The 15,676-nt window shown below is 42.1% G+C and overlaps 1 protein-coding gene and 1 pseudogene across 3 annotated transcripts in view; both read left to right on the top strand.

Annotated features, from left to right (window-relative positions):
- Positions 1-15,676, top strand: part of LOC131514348 (glutathione S-transferase A4-like) — a 37,756-nt gene that overhangs the window by 4,332 nt on the left and 17,748 nt on the right. For 2 of the 3 annotated variants that reach the window (XM_058734246.1, XM_058734245.1), the window contains exons 2-5: positions 6,383-6,489; positions 8,226-8,277; positions 10,848-10,980; positions 13,088-13,229. In XM_058734246.1, the coding sequence (XP_058590229.1) occupies positions 6,403-6,489; positions 8,226-8,277; positions 10,848-10,980; positions 13,088-13,229 (414 nt within the window). In that variant the 5' untranslated portion in view covers positions 6,383-6,402. Of the gene's footprint in view, positions 1-6,333; positions 6,490-8,225; positions 8,278-10,847; positions 10,981-13,087; positions 13,230-15,676 lie in introns of those variants that run through there. The other variant, XM_058734244.1, reaches the window with a different exon arrangement.
- LOC131515580 (U6 spliceosomal RNA) lies at positions 4,788-4,888 on the top strand (annotated as a pseudogene).

Below are 15,676 nucleotides of genomic sequence, written 5' to 3'. Positions count from 1 at the left end.
TGTTCAGCAATTTGCACACATTATCTCATTTCCCTCTCATTAACTACCCACGTGAATTAGGAACTATTTGTCTTATTGTACAAATGAGGAAACTGAGGCTCAGAGAGGTTAAACTTGCTTAAGTGAGAAACAGAGCTAAAATTTGAACTTAGGTCTTTGCTTTTATTGGTACCCAGGGCATAACTCAGATATGAATTCTTCCACATTTTCTAAAAGATTTGGGGCATATTTTTTACCCAGGTCCACACTCTGACTATGCAAATGTTGTGATGTCATCCCATTACTGTCTTCTGCTGACCCCGTCTTAGGCATGGGCCCCCGGGGCTCTGAGTGGGGGGAGTGCATCCAACGGCTCATCTCACAGGTGAAGTTTGCGAGCCCGAAAAGGTGGCCCTCAGTTCCCAATGTAATAAGTCCTGTTTGGGAATCTTAGCTGGTGCACCAGGTTTGTTTAATTAAGGACATACATGTTGGTCAATATTAGCGGCACAAAAAGCAGACTTGAAGACTGGGGTTTGAGTTTATGGTGAGTTCAACACCTCGGGTTCTGGGTCTTCCAGCAGCCGTGTTTGCAGAATGTCTGCATTTTGGGTGAAATCCAGAACACACTGCTCCTTTGTTCCCTTTAGTTCGCATGAAAGGCACAAATATTTCCATTGCACCTGTTCCTTTCAGATTTGACGATGTACTTTTACTTTTTTTTAACAATGAGAATAATTGAGTTTATTTCTTGAAGCACAAACAAACTTGGTCTTCTATATTACCAAGCTGTGGCTTATTCTAATCTTTGTCGAAATTCATTAGAGGTCAAAGGAAAAGGATTAAAAGACTTGGTTTAGGCCCTTAACCTATAATGTCATGGGACTGGAAGGGGCAGGGCTCAGAAAAACTTATATTTATATGCTCATTCTGCACGGCTCTGTCCAATTCTTATAATACCATATTGTATTTTTTTTAAACACTATTTACTTCTTACAACTTGATAGTCTGGATGTTTCCATTACTAGGTATCAGATTTGTAAGGGGTTTTTTTTTTCTTTTTTTTTCAGTTTATTTTTTTATTTAGAGAGAGAGAGGGAGTGCAATCAGGGGAGGGGCAGAGAGAGAGAGAGAGAGAGAGAGAATGAGAATCCCAAGCAGGCTCTGCACTGTCAGCGTGGAGCCCAAGGCAGGGTTTGAACCCATGAACTGTGAGATCATGACCTGAGCCAAAACCAAGAGTCAGACGCTTAACTGACGGAGCCACCCAGGCGCCCTTGGTTTGTAAGGTTTTTGATTGCAGGAACTATATCTTATTTATCTTTGTATGCTTGGAGTACTTTACCTAGTACTGTATTCATAATAGGAGCTCAATAAATGTGTGATGTTGAAAGAATGAAAGATCAAACAGACATTTTGGCGAGTTTAGAAACTGGCATCTCAGAGTGGCACACTGAGGTAATACCTATATTCTGTACAACCGCCATGTGTCTGGGATAGTACTGGGTTGGTTCTCTAGGAGATGGAAGGAAGACACCCTGACCCCTGCCTTCCAAGAGTTTGCCACCTTGTTAGAGTTTTGCAGTGCAGAATCTAGGGGGAGCAGTTGGTTCTTGGCTGGGGTGGGATTGTAAGCAGTATTGGGCTCCTTCCCTGTATTCAACTCTTCCAGAAGAAACAGCTGTTCCTGGGAAGGGTTGGGGATAGGGACTGGACCCAAGAGCCCACTTTAGAACACCAGAACTGAGGCTGAGAGGTGAGGCATGGTGGCTGGTTGGCCAGAACCAGCTGTTCATGGGGTGCACAAACATCAAGATTTTTATAAGAAGTGGTAACGGGTTATCATTTGAGTGCCTGGTTATTAATAACTAGTGGAAAAAGTTTCCTTCTTTTGGACTGGAAAGGGAGGGTTGCAGGCTACAGTCCTGTTTTTCAGAGGTGGGGGTCTCCATTGTAACCCTGGGCTTTTAGGGTTCCCTTGAACAACAGGGAAGGTTTGGAGGTGGTGGCAGGGAGGGGAGTGATCCTGTCCCTTGTAATTCAACTCTGGATTCCAAAGATTCATCCTTCAATCTCCCACATGCCTTGAGAATGAGTAAGAGCCTGGCAGAAGTGAAGTGGGGGAAAGTGATGGGCACAAGGGCATCACATAAAATCCCCAAATTCTCTTCCATATAGCAGCAAACCATGAAAAAACTCCAATGATGCTCACAATCAAAAAATGAAGGCAAAAGTCACATCCTAATTTGCTTTTAAAATGTCTTATATTGCAATATTGAGTCAAGTTTACAAAAGTCTTGTCTTAGCTCCCTTTTACAAAATATCAGTATCATTTGCAACAAAAACTTATAGATCACAAATAAAACTAATAGAGAAGCCAATCAGCATTAGAAGCTCTAAGAAAACATTAAATCTGTAATTCATTTAAAGAAGCACAGAGGACTCTGTTTATGGACCAGATACTGTAGTATGTATTCTATCCATTATTTTGTCCTCGATCCTTGCAATAGCCCTCTGAAGTGAGTAGTACAACCACCATACCCATTCTAAGGATTAGGAGACTGAGGCTTACAGGGGTGGAAAAAAGTTGTACAACATTAGTGAGGACTTGTGACTCTGCAGCCAAGAGCACCTTGCTTTGAAAGATGGGGATAGTAACATACACGCGTCATCTCTGTTTTGAGGACTGGACATAGTTGGGTACCATGCCCGTCAGAATGGGATGTAAATGAATGGTACTAGATCCACATCTGAGCCCTCAACTTTTTCAGTGTTCACTCTCTGTGAAGCTAAGGTGGCTTTTCTTTCTTTCTTTCTTTCTTTCTTTCTTTCTTTCTTTCTTTCTTTCTTTCTTTTGTTTTTTAGAGGTAGAGAATCTTAAGCAGGCTCTTTGAGGAGTCTGGAGCCCGACTCAGGGCTCATCTGGGATCATGACTTGGGTCAAAATCAAGAGTCGGACGCTCAACTGACTGAGCCAGCTAGGTGCCCCAAGGTTGGCTATTAATCCATATTCTTGATTATATACCCTAAGGAGCACAGCTTTCCCTTCTTACCCATTGACAATGCCCCTCCCAGCAGAAAACACCACATTCCATCCCTGGCACCTAGATTCCTGGGCACCTGATGTTGCTGGCTCCCATTGTTTCATTCCAGCACCTCCAAAGGCTCATATGCCTGCATCTCTTTGAGTGTTGATTCTGCCCATGCCACTAAGAAGCTTGCCTTTTCTTGATTGTTTTAGGAGTACATTTTGCTGCCCCTCTTTTCATCTGAGAGATTTCACCATTACTGGTACCAGGCACAGTACCAGTAATCTTACTCTTACTCTTGACTGGGTCTCTGGAACAAATACAATGTCTGGAGCCTCCACATTATGACACTCAGTAGTTGTGTTAGGTATCTGTCTCTCATGGGCAATCTGGGGCCAGAATTTTAATCTCTGTAGATTTCAAGTAACTAAGAGAATAATCAGAAAAAAGACCATCCAGCCAACATTTTAAGTGACTATTGTTGAGAAACAGCTTTTGGAGGCTACCAGAGATGACCTTTTCTGGATCCAAGGTCTAAATCAAAGGATAACTTTCAGCCTTGTCTAACTGGGGGTAGAGGGGTGGAGGGTAGGGATGTGGGGGGTAGGACAGAATCACTATAAAAGGGTGTTAGCTGGGGCATCTGGGTGGCTCAGTCGGTTAAGTGTCTGACTCTTGGTTTTGGCTCAGGTCATGATCTCATGCTTTTGTGAGTTCAAGCCCTGTGTTGGGCTCCACACTGACAGTGGGGAGCCTGCTTGGGAGTCTCTCTCTCTCTCTCTCTCTCTCTCTCTCTGACCTTCCCTGACTTGTGTTGTCTGTCTCTCAAAATAAATAAACTTAAAAAAAAAAAAAGGTGTTAGCAGGAGTTCCTATGTCCCATATTCTTTCACCATAAGACTTATTTCAAACAGAATTTGGATTCGTTGAAGGTTTCAAGGAGATGAAATGACAGGAATTAACCTGAGACCAGCCACAGCTAGATTCACAGCCTCATCTCCATCTCTCAGAGCAGGTAGAGAGGGGTCAAACTGGTTAGAGCTCCATGCACTAAGCAGAGTGGAAAGAGGAAGCTCCCCAAGCTAGACACTGATATTTAACTTCACCAGTGTTGCTTTATTTTTGTCTGAAGGCAGCAGGACGGACAGATACTTGGAAGGGGTTCTCAGAGGGCTTGAATCATTTGTCGGTCACCCAGGGTTTGCTGTTGTTAATACTGTTGTTGTTTGTTTGCTTTGCTGCCTTCCTGACATCTGGTCAATACCTGAAAAATGGCCCATGTGGGTGTGAATTACTCTAGTGCTGACACCCACTGGGCATGTGTGTCCTGCCGTGTCTTTAGCATGCTGGTGAACTGCTATGCCTCCTCTTTCCGACTTCCAACAGCACTTCCATTGGCTCCTTAACCATCCTACGTGGGACCTGTAGGAGACCAGAGAATTCAAGAGCTATCTCACTGGGAAGAGGTTAAACAAAAAGGCACCATTTCCCTTCTCCCTCTTGCCATATTCTTTCCACGCTGGTTTTGTTGTAAGGCTCATTCTAAGTTGTGTTAGTAGTAAGTTACTAGACCCAAACATGTTTCTCTAATCAGGGAATTCAGGTGCCTTTTTAATCATTGTGTTTCCCAAGACAATAAATAAGTGGGTTTTCAGGAAGCTCCTGACACTTTCAACACTCAATAGCTAAAGAGGCAACTTAAAAGAAATGAGTCTTAAAAGCAACCCAACATGGGCAGTGCCCAAGAGGTGACAAGACCACAACAAGAAAAGAATTGGTGTGGCTTTGGCAGCACATACGCTAAAATTGGAAGAATACAGGGATCAGCATGGTCCCTGTGCAAGCATGACATGCAAATTTGTGAAACGTTCCATATTACAAAAAGAAAGGGATTCAGCTTTTCCAAGAGTTAAACTGTAAATCCAACGTAGAGGAAAATAGAATGATTGAGGGCAACACGGCCTCAAAACACCTGCAAGATTTTGTGAACCTGAGTGACTTTGTTGTCATAGGATATAGGGTATTAACAGCCAAATTCTTCATCATGAACCGAGCTACTGATGTTCTGATTTTTTTTTACTTTCTTGTGAATTTTCTTAGCACAGGCAGCATCCTTGAGTGGAGTCCTGGCTAGGACATGCTATTTGGCAGTCTGGGGGTTGGTGGGCAGAGGACTATGGTGAGGGCTGCCTTGGGAAGCTGAGGTCAGTCTCTCTGTCCAGGTCATCTGAGCACCCTCCCAGCCACAGCACCATGAGCACTGTGCCGGTAGTTTGGCTTTTTTTGTTGTTTCCTTGGAGCATGCATTGTTACCTATGGGGTCAGAGAGGCAGATATGGGAGAAGGAGACCAGGCAGTTCTCTGAGTTGGTATAGAGTGTTAACATTCTCAAAGCACGTTCAATAATCCTGTGCGACAGGCAGAGGTCACTAGCATAATAGCCACTGTGGCCCTTGCAGCAGTGAGGTAGAAAGTGCTATCACATATGCCTGCGTTATCACAATACTTTTCTTGAAAAGGCTGCAGGTCACCTAGTGTAATCCTTCCCAGTTACGGATGAGGACATGCAGGTGGACAGACCTACTGAACTGGGCCTAAGGTTGCCCAGCTCCCTGGTGGTCACGCAAGGACTAGAATCCTGGTCCTGACTAGGCGTACATCTGTGCCTGTCCCAACACTCAGAAAAGCCTTGTGACAGAAATGAAAGAGTGGCCCAACTCCCAAAGAACATCTCAGTCCAAAACGGCCCAGCTCCTTGCCACTGTTAGAAAAGATTTTCTTTTGCAAGGTTGTTCATGAAACCATCATATTAACACCTGGATCCTTTCTCAAAATACCAGAGACAGTCTCTCAAATCTATGGATACCTTGATACTTTGATAAGTATAGTTTGTTCTTTTTTCTTAAATTGTGAGATAGAGCATACATACAGGAGAGTGCATTTATGTGTGGTTTAAAGACTAATTATAAAGACCGATTATTAATTCTGTTTAAGAAACAGAATATTGGGGCACCTGGGTGGTTCAGTCGGTTAAGTGTCCAACTTTGGCTCAGGTCATGATCTCACAATTCATGAGTTCGAGCCCTGCATCGGGCTCTGTGCTGACAGCTCAGAGCCTGGAGCCTGTTTCAGATTCTGTCTCCCTCTCTCTCTGCCCCTCCCCTGCTCTCTCTCTCTCTCTCTCTCTCTCTCTCAAACAAATAAGCATTACAAAAATTTAAAAAAAAAGAAACAGAATATTAATAGCATTCCAGACTCACCCTCATTCACCCCCCGCCATCACAACCCTCATCTCCTCCTTGGAGGTAACCACAATCCTGCTTCTATGATCATTGTTTTCTTGCTTTTCTTACTTTTCTTATTTTGCCCTTCAGAAAACCCTGAGCCAGGAGTCATGACAACCAAGCCCAAGCTCTGCTACTTTCGTGGCAGAGGCAGGATGGAGTCGATCCGCTGGCTGCTGGCTGCAGCTGGAGTGGAGGTTGGTTCCTTCCTGGGAAAAGGAAGGAGGGTAATTTGGGTGGGCTGGAGTGGTCCTCTTCCCCACTTCATAATTCAGGGTGGTCTTTAGAGATGGATCAACTCTTTCCCTTTCCATCTGTCTTCCTTTGTAAGAGGTGAGGGGGGGATCATAGTCCTCTGTTTAAGCAGGGTTGGGAGGGTGGAAGTGTAGGGAGGTGTTCTGGAAACTTTGTAGGGGCAGAGAGATCATGATGACTCATAAGACAAAGGAGAGAGAGGAGACCCACATCTGCATCATTGTTTTCACTGGAACGAACTGATTTCCTGGGGTCTTTCCAGCTTTGGCCTGGCACCATGTTCTACCCATGGCTACCCACTGAAACCTTACCTCCAGCTGCAATCTGGTCTCCTCTTGAGCCCAGAAAAGTCTGCCCCACTTGGATCTGTCCTTAATTCTGAATTCCTTAACCACTGACTTTTCCATAGATTTTCGCAAGTGCTTTGAAACTGTTTGGTTTCATGCAGGTGTAGACTTCCTTTTCCCTCTTTGAATGCCATCTTCTTTAAAACAAGGACTCACGTATGACCTTCTTTGTTTTGTTCACCTTATCCTACCCCCATCTCAAGTCTTAGGGACAAAAAGTCACTCTTTCCCGCTGAAGCTTCAGAGATTCCATCAGTAAATGATAACCCCACCTGAGTAATAATCTTCAGATCCCTTTCATTGAATGTACAAGTATTGAAGAGAAATTTAATTTGACCTGATACAGAGGGAGAATGGCACAGAAGAGAGAGAAGAAGGGAAAGAGAGGAATAGGAGAAGGGAAATTATTGGGGGAAGTTAGAGAAAAGGACAAGAATTTGGAGAGAAAAAAGAGCTAATGTGAAGAAAAGGAAATAATATGAACGGGGCTGGGGATATCCTGTCAAGTAGAAAAAACCCCCAAAGGGATGCCAGTCCCATGCCCCCTACACACACACATGCTGGCAGAATTTTCAGCTGTGTCTAAATTGGTAACTTTGTGGTTCCTTTTAAAATTTTCATTCTGGGGGCACCTGGCTGGCTTAGTCAGTGGAGCTTCTGACTCTTGATCTTGGGGTTGTAAGTTCGAGCCCCACATTGGGTGTAGAGAATACTAAAAAATAAAATCTTTGTTGCTGTTGTTGTTTATTTATTTGAGAGACAGAGAGAGAGAGACAGAGAGAGACAGAGAGAGAGAGAGAGAGAGAGAGAGAGAGAACTACCACAAGCAGGGGAGGGGCAGAGAAAGAGGGAGCCAAAGGCTGAGCTGTCAGTGCAAAGCCTGACTTGGAGCTCCAACACATGAACTGTGAGATCACGACCTGAGGCATCCAGGCACCCCTACTTAAAAATGAAATCTTGGGGTGCCTGGGTGGCTCAGTCGGTTAAGCATCCGACTTCAGCTCAGGTCATGATCTCACAATTCGTGAGTTTGAGCCCTGCATTGGGCTCTGTGCCGACAGTTCAAAGCCTAGAGCCTGCTTCAGACCCTGTATCTCCCTCCTTCTGCCCCTCCCCTGCTCATGCTCTGTCTCTCTCTCAAAAATAAATAAACATTAAATTTTTTTAAAAAAATAAAATCTTAAAAAAAGTAAATAAAAATAAAATTTTCATTCAGGAAGCCATTGGACATTTTATACTGTGAACATTTCTCTCTCTCTCTCTCTCTCTCTCTCTCTCTCTCTCTCTCTCTCTGAGGACATTAAAGTTATAACAATGTTTCTCTTATCTAGTTTGAAGAAGAATTTATTGAAACAACAGAACAATATGAGAAGTTGCAGAAGGGTGAGCCTAGATTTATCCAATGCTATATTACTAGAAAAAAAAATTGTTTCTGGAAATATTCATTTCAATACAGGAACACAAAACTCTACAGTGACAACTATGAGGACAAGGACTGCTAACACTGATTGAATGCTCACTGTATCCCTGTCATAGAGCTAAATGTATCATCTGCATTTCTCCTTAGACTTCATAAAAGCTTATCAAGTAGACTATGACCCTGACCTCAATTAGATATGATAGCATAGGCTAACTGAGCTAATTGGTTCAATACTCCCCACCCCACTAAAGAATCCTTTTAGAATTCTTAAATACTGATCCAGTGGGTTGAAGGGGAGGGAGTAAAAGGGAAGAGGAATTTGACCAAAGATATTCTTTAGTTCTCATGGCTCATATCCACTTCCTCTTAATGGTTTCAGCAGGTTAACAGACACCATTTTTTATCAGGTTACAATTATAGAACCAAGACTACAGAAAAGATCAAAATTTGATTACATTTGGAAGAAGTCCTTCATCCTTACAATGCCCTAGAAAAGTCTCTCACACCAAGACAAAAGACTAGTACTTTCACAGAGCTTCTTAAACTTCTAACCGCCACAAAGTTATTTTCCTTATCTAAGGAAACCTGGATGTTCCCATTATTGCTGATAAACAGTCATGAAATGAACACAAATTATTTTTTGGAAAAATGTTCAACTAGTAATCAGTAGACCTACCATTTACAAACTGTATGACTGCAGAAGGCCCTTAACTTCTCTGCGTCCTTTCTCCTTACCATAAAATAAAAATAATCTCTGTGGTCACAGATGCAGGATGCCAGTAGATCTCATTAAATGGGGAAGGCCAGCTAACCCCTCCCCAGTTCTTGTCCAGAAACTTTAATAAATCCCTGAACCTCCTCTTCCTCGTTATTTCTGCCCTACTCCACCCCAAACAAGGCCAGTCACTGGTACGTAGTAGGGAGTAAATACATATGTATTGAATAAGTAAATGAAATGTATCTTCAGAAACTCTTCCATGATCATTCTGGCAGGAAGTCCTCCCTAACAGCCTAGGAGATCTTCCATTCCTCTCTGAGTCTGTGATGCTACTCTTGTGCTTCTGACACCCTCCTGGGCATTACTATTATTAGTGAATAAGAGGCAGAAAAGGACAGCAGAGAGGGCCCTCGGCAGAGAGTCGGGAGACCTACTTCTGTTGGTTTAGCTGTCTCCTATGAGTGTGAGCAAGTCACGTTTGCCCTCTTGGCCTCCATAGTGCCATAGTCTATAATATGAATGAACTAAATGATTGCAAAGATCCTTCCCTGCACTGTTGATGCTAGATTTTTAAAAATCCTTCTGAAGAAGATCATCAGTTCCTAGAAGCATGGATCATTTTTAATGGACTTCTGCATCCTTAAAAGCAGTAGCACAGAGACCAGTTTGGATGATCATTCAGTGTTAGACAAATGTAGCACTATCTTTAGGAAGTGGAGATTTTTCAGTCTCTCCATTAATAATTGTACTAATATTTCCAAGGCATGGTCACAAGCATGATTTTATTCCTGCTCAAGGAAACCCTACAATGGGCAAGACAATACTGCTACAGATCAGAAAATAGGTTTAGGGAAGACAGAGACTTGCCTGAATCATCCAACTAAATAGGGACACTGGCTCCCTGAAAAGTTCCTGTGGTGGTTTTCTCTCCACCATCTTCTACTGTCTCTCATTAAAGCAAGCAGCAACAATATTGGAAACTAGGGAAATTCATTATGGTCTTTGCCAATGCACTAGTGAAGTCTGGTTCCTATTCTAGATAAAGTTCCTTATTCTCAGCAATGTGCAGGTAGTAAAGGAAATTTAAAGGCTATGTATTTCTTCAAGACCCTATCCTATGAAAAGAGTACTAATTATAGTACACCTTTAAATGCATTACTTTTATAGGCAGTCACTCACAATGAAGAAAATTTAATTTTACTGAACACTGATTATTGACAGTGTTCAGTGCTTTTTTAAAGCTATCTCATTTAATCTTTTCAAAAATCCTGCTTGATAGGTATTATTACTGTTTTAGAGAAAAGGAAGCTGAAGCTCAGGTAAGTCATTTGCTTAAAGACACATGGCTGGGGAGGGCTAAAGCTGGCATTTGGACCCAGTATTCCTGGGTTCTTGTTGTCACATCTGTCCTGCTGCTGTGTAGACCTGGAGTGATACCTGATGTGCTTTTCAAAGAATTCAGGCTCCCAGCCTCCAGCCCTGAATCAGAATTATCTGGGGAGTGGGTGAGTATTTTTAACAATCCATCTCCCTGAGATGATTTTCATAGTATTTATATTATAATACAGTCATAGTAAATGTATAGTGTCTTAAATAGTCGTGATTAACCAATGCACAAAAATGCATGAAACCATCAAGCGAGTCTCAGATTTTCCATAAAGCAAATGGTAGGAATTTCCTCAACAACTGGCATCGTTAGCTCACCACTTTGGATGAAAACTAAAAACTACTCAACAAAATTAGAACGGACCCTCCTGAAGGCTTACCACAACCATGGAAGGAGAGTACTCTAACCTCTCTTTGCTCAATCCATAGATGGACGCCTGCTATTTGGCCAAGTGCCTATGGTTGAAATTGATGGAATGGTGCTGACACAGACTAGAGCTATCCTCAGCTACCTTGCTGCCAAGTACGACTTGTATGGGAAGGACCTGAAGGAGACAGTCAGGTACCACAGTGTTCATGTCTGTACTTGACTCTTATCCAAGCTCTGTAGTTCTGCACCAGCTGAAATTCAGTTCAGATGTAGACTTTCTGCCTGGGCTAGGAGGAGAAGGCAAGGGGAACAAAGGGGAGATGCTCTTGCTATACCCACATGTGCTGTGCATAACTCTGAATACTCCAGGTTTCCCCTTTTACTACTCATGGTGGTCTGCATTCAACATTCGTATCCTCTCCCCACTCCTCACAGAATAGGTTCTCATAAAATGACCTAGTAAACTTCATTCTATGTAAGGTGGAAATGACTGATTCAGCAAACACTGAGCATTGTATCAATGATCTATTACCACAAATACTGTTGTAAAACATACCACAGTGACTTAAATCAGTAGGCATTTATTCTTCGTCACCAGTCTATATGTCACGTGGGCATTGGCATATCTGGGCCAGGCTTGACTCCTCTTGGCTGGACTTACTCATTATGTCTGTAGTCAACCAGTAGGCAGTCAGGGGGCTCTGGTTTAGGGTGCTGACTGTCCACTGAGGGGTAAATGGGCCATGTGTCTCTCATTCTCTCATGCCAAGCTTGTTCTTGGAGCAGCTAGGGAGGGTTCTAAGAGAGAGTAAAAGCGTACAAAGCTTCTTAAGTTCTAGGCTCAGAACTGGTCATCAGTTCCACCTCATTCTATTTGTCAAAGCAAGTCATGAAGTCATTCCAGAAAACAGACCACAACTAATGATGGAAGGGACTGTCAAGTTTTATCACAATTACTGAACGGTGAAGTTTTGTGTCCATTGTTTTGCACATATATACCACAAGCATCTACTCCATGCTGGGCACGGTGCTAGGCTTGGCTGAGGATGGCTGGATTATTACTCCCAGGAATGCATAGTTCAGCTTTACATGAGATAAGTAAACTACAGACAAAACAAAGACTTACAATTATAAAGGTTTTATCTGTATTTGGGGTCAAAGGGCCATTTCAGTGGTCCTTGAAATCTTATCCCCACAAGCATGAACACTATGGGGTGGTCCATACATATACATAGAAGACATGGTAGGACAAAGGCCTAAGTTCAATTGTTCAGAAGAAGGAGAGAGAGTATAACATAGGAATGAAAAAGTCCATAACCAGAAGCAGCGCACCCAACTCTTCTTTAGATCCACCTTTAAAATAAATTTAGTCATCCTAACTTGCAGTCCCAAAGGTTTATGGGAAGAGAAGCAATTTCAAACAGTGTATGAAAAGCATCCTTTTGTAACAATGTAAATGAGTAATACTATGCAAAAGCAATCTGTTTCTCACTGTTTTGATGCATGTGTTTGTTTTTTACAATTAAAGGTGACAGGCTAGATGACAATCGAACATGTAAGAAAAACGATTTGTAATTCAGATAGGACAACAAAGTAAATTATGCTTTTATATATGTTGAAAATAGAAAGAGATGATCACTGAACCAAATCTGTTGGGCAGTTAGCATATAGTGGGGGATACACAGACACACAACCCTTAATGGTTGCAAACTGGTTGTAGAGAGAACTTGCACAGCATAACTGCACCAATAGTCTAATAAATGATGGTCATATATCTACCATTCTTAGTTTTTTTAACTTTTTTTTTTTTTTTTTTTGCATTTGTCAATGCAAGGGAAAATTTTAGAGAATGAATCAAGGTATTTGTCTGATCTGACTAGGAAAGCAAACGTTTCCTTCTCAATTGCCAGGTCAGGGGAAGACCTGCTAAATTATGCATCTTTCCTAAACAACTGAAGAGGTTCTGGTGCTAATAGTTTCGCACTTCCGGTAAACTTCATTCAGTTGGGTTTTTAAAACCACAATAATCTATTTATTTATGGCAGATATCAACTTAGAGGCACTTATTAATTTTTTTCACACATCCCTTCATTCAATAAACATTTCCAGAGACGCTAGTATACCCTGGTCACTAGGATGGCTCTGTTGGCAGAAATCATTCCTGAGCATGGAATCTTAAGGGAGGGGGCATGAAAAGTCATTTGCCCCAATATTGATCTGCGCCACCACTGTGGCGAATTAGGGAATCCCATACTGAAAGGGTCGCGTCGGAATGAGAGTCAACACGCTGTTTTGTCAGGATCAACATGTACGCTGACGGCACCCTGGACCTCATGATGATGACCGCGCTGGCTGCGTTCAAACCCCCTGAGGAAAAAGAGGAGAATCTTACTTTAATCGTGAAGAAAGCTAAGACCCGTTACTTCCCCGCCTTTGAAAAGGTAGGGGAGGAGCAATCCACTTTGGACCTCACTGAGGCCTTATCCTGGCGGGCCAGACGTGCCAGGGTGCTCTCGCGAGAGGCAGGGTCGCCCTTCGCGACGGCTGCGCGCGCAGGTCCTGCTAGGGGAGTAGGGGGCGGGGCTGGCATTATCAAGAGGCCTGCCGGTACCCCTTCCCACGCCAGAGGGCAACTGGGGGCGGGGCGGACGAGAACTGGGAAGCCGAGCGCGGGCAAGGCAAGTTCCCACCTGCACTTGCAGGATGCAGGCATTCCGGACTTACTTCCTGTTGCTAAGAAGACTATTTCAGGCGTGAATATCTGTTAAAAATGTTAAAAAGACAGAAGTTGTGGTAGAGCTTTACTGCACCTGGAGCAAAACTTTAATAAGGGTTACGTAATTATGGAACCTCTAACAAAACTGAATGGGAATAAGCCAAATGCAATGAAAGGTACAGCGTTTCTGTTCTGAATTTTTAAGAAGCCATCAGCCCAAGGCATCTTCACCTTAAATTTCCTGTCAGATGTTTCTTTACGTGTAATTCTGGTGTTTAATCATGCCTCAGTAAAAAGATAAGGTCTCTTAAAGTTACAACTTTTCCGAAGTCATTTTGGAGTGAATCATTAGGAATGTCCTGGAAATACATCTGGTAAGGTACCATGTATGCATAGGGTTCCATAAATAAAGGCTTGTCAGGCAGAAGAATTCTGTGGTATTTCTCCTCAGTCTTAGTCTTGGGGAAAGAATGATTTATTACTGATTAAACCACAATGAAGGATTCTGCCAGTACTTCAGAACTAGACAAGCAAGCTCCTCTTTATCTGGAACAATGTACAGTGTTGTTGAAATGCCTTTCATGTAAAAAAACAAAACAAAACAAACAAAAAAAAACTAGTGTGATTACTTGAGTTATAATGTTAAATGGACATTATCATACTTAACAGATTTTGAAATCTGTGTGGCCTAATCCAGTACTCCTCAAAACACTTAAAATAATGTATTTGTTCAAATCAGGATCAGACTCAAGTTTATCTGAAACCAATGTAACATTGTGTGTCAACTGTATTTCAATTAAAAAAAAAATAACCCCGAAAACAAAGAAACAAAAAATCCTCAAATTCATTCTCTGTCATTAGTCAATTACATTTTTAAGCTTCTTTTAATCTATAAGGTCCCTTCCTCTTTTTTTCTATTTTTTAAATATTTATTTATTTTGAGAGAGAGAGTGCACAAGGGAGGGGGGCAGAGACAAAGAGAATCCCAGGCAGGCTGCCTGCTGTCATCACAGAACCCAACTCGGGGCTGGATCTCATGAACCATGATGTCATGGCCTGAGCCAAAATCAAGTTGAATTGGACACTCAACTGACTGAGCCACTCGGGCTCCCCTTTTTCTCCCCTTCTATTCCTCTTGTATTTATCTTGTCAAATTTCCCATAGCCTGGATTTTACTAAATGCAGCATACTCCTTTATTGTCTAAAATTCCTGTCAATTGGAAGTTAGAATTAGAAGCCTAATCGTGTCCAGGTGTGATTATTTTGGCCAGACTGTCATAGGTGATGTTGTGAAGGTCATTAGGAAGCAGACATTATCTGGTTTTCCCTCTTCTTACAACTAAATGTGACTGATGATTAATGCCTAGACCCACTGATTTATTGGTGAATGCAAAATACTGACACCCAAATCTGTTAACCCCTCTTCGTTTATTAGCTGGAATACTTTCTATAAAATGAATCTTCCCCATCATAATATATTTAGTTACTTTGGGGTGTGGTTTATGTTAGGAAAGGATTTATTTAAAGGATTTATTTATGTTATGTAAATCCTTGATTCTTGCTCTGTGTTCACTGCTTTTCAAAATGAGTTAGTTACCTAGCATCTTCAAAGGGGACTAATGAGTTTATTGATTTTTTCCTTCTTGTTTTTGTTCTTTAAATAACATGATGATACTGTTTATTGCCATGAATTTAAACATTGGCTGTGCTTTGATTAATGTTAGAGCTCTTCTTCTTCTTCTTCTTCTTCTTTTTTTTTTTTTTTTTTTTTTGAGTATGGGGTGCCTGAGTGGCTCGTCAGTTAAGCATCCGACTCTTGGTTTCAGCTCAGGTCATGACCTTGTGGTTCATGGGATTGAGCCCCATATCAGGCTCTGTGCTGACAGCTGGCAGCCTGCTTGGGATTCCCTCTGTCCTCTCTCTGCCCCTCCCCCATGCATGCACATGTGCACATGCATGCCCACATGCGCGCTCTCTCTCAATAAATAAATTTTTAAAAATACATAAATAAAGTAAATTTGAGTATAGTTGACACACAATGTTACATTAGTTTCAGTAATTATGGAAGTGATTATAGAAGCTCAAGTGTCTTATCTTTTGGACAGTGGTAGCTTGGTCAAGTTTGCTTCTGGTTTTTGACATGGTCCCAGCAATCTTTGATTCCTCCCTTTT

Source organism: Neofelis nebulosa, chromosome 6 (assembly GCF_028018385.1).
Source record: "Neofelis nebulosa isolate mNeoNeb1 chromosome 6, mNeoNeb1.pri, whole genome shotgun sequence".
In the NCBI taxonomy this organism is placed as follows: Eukaryota; Metazoa; Chordata; class Mammalia; order Carnivora; family Felidae; genus Neofelis; species Neofelis nebulosa.
Note: the sequence above shows the minus strand (reverse complement) of the source record. Positions and strands in the feature narration are given on the sequence as shown.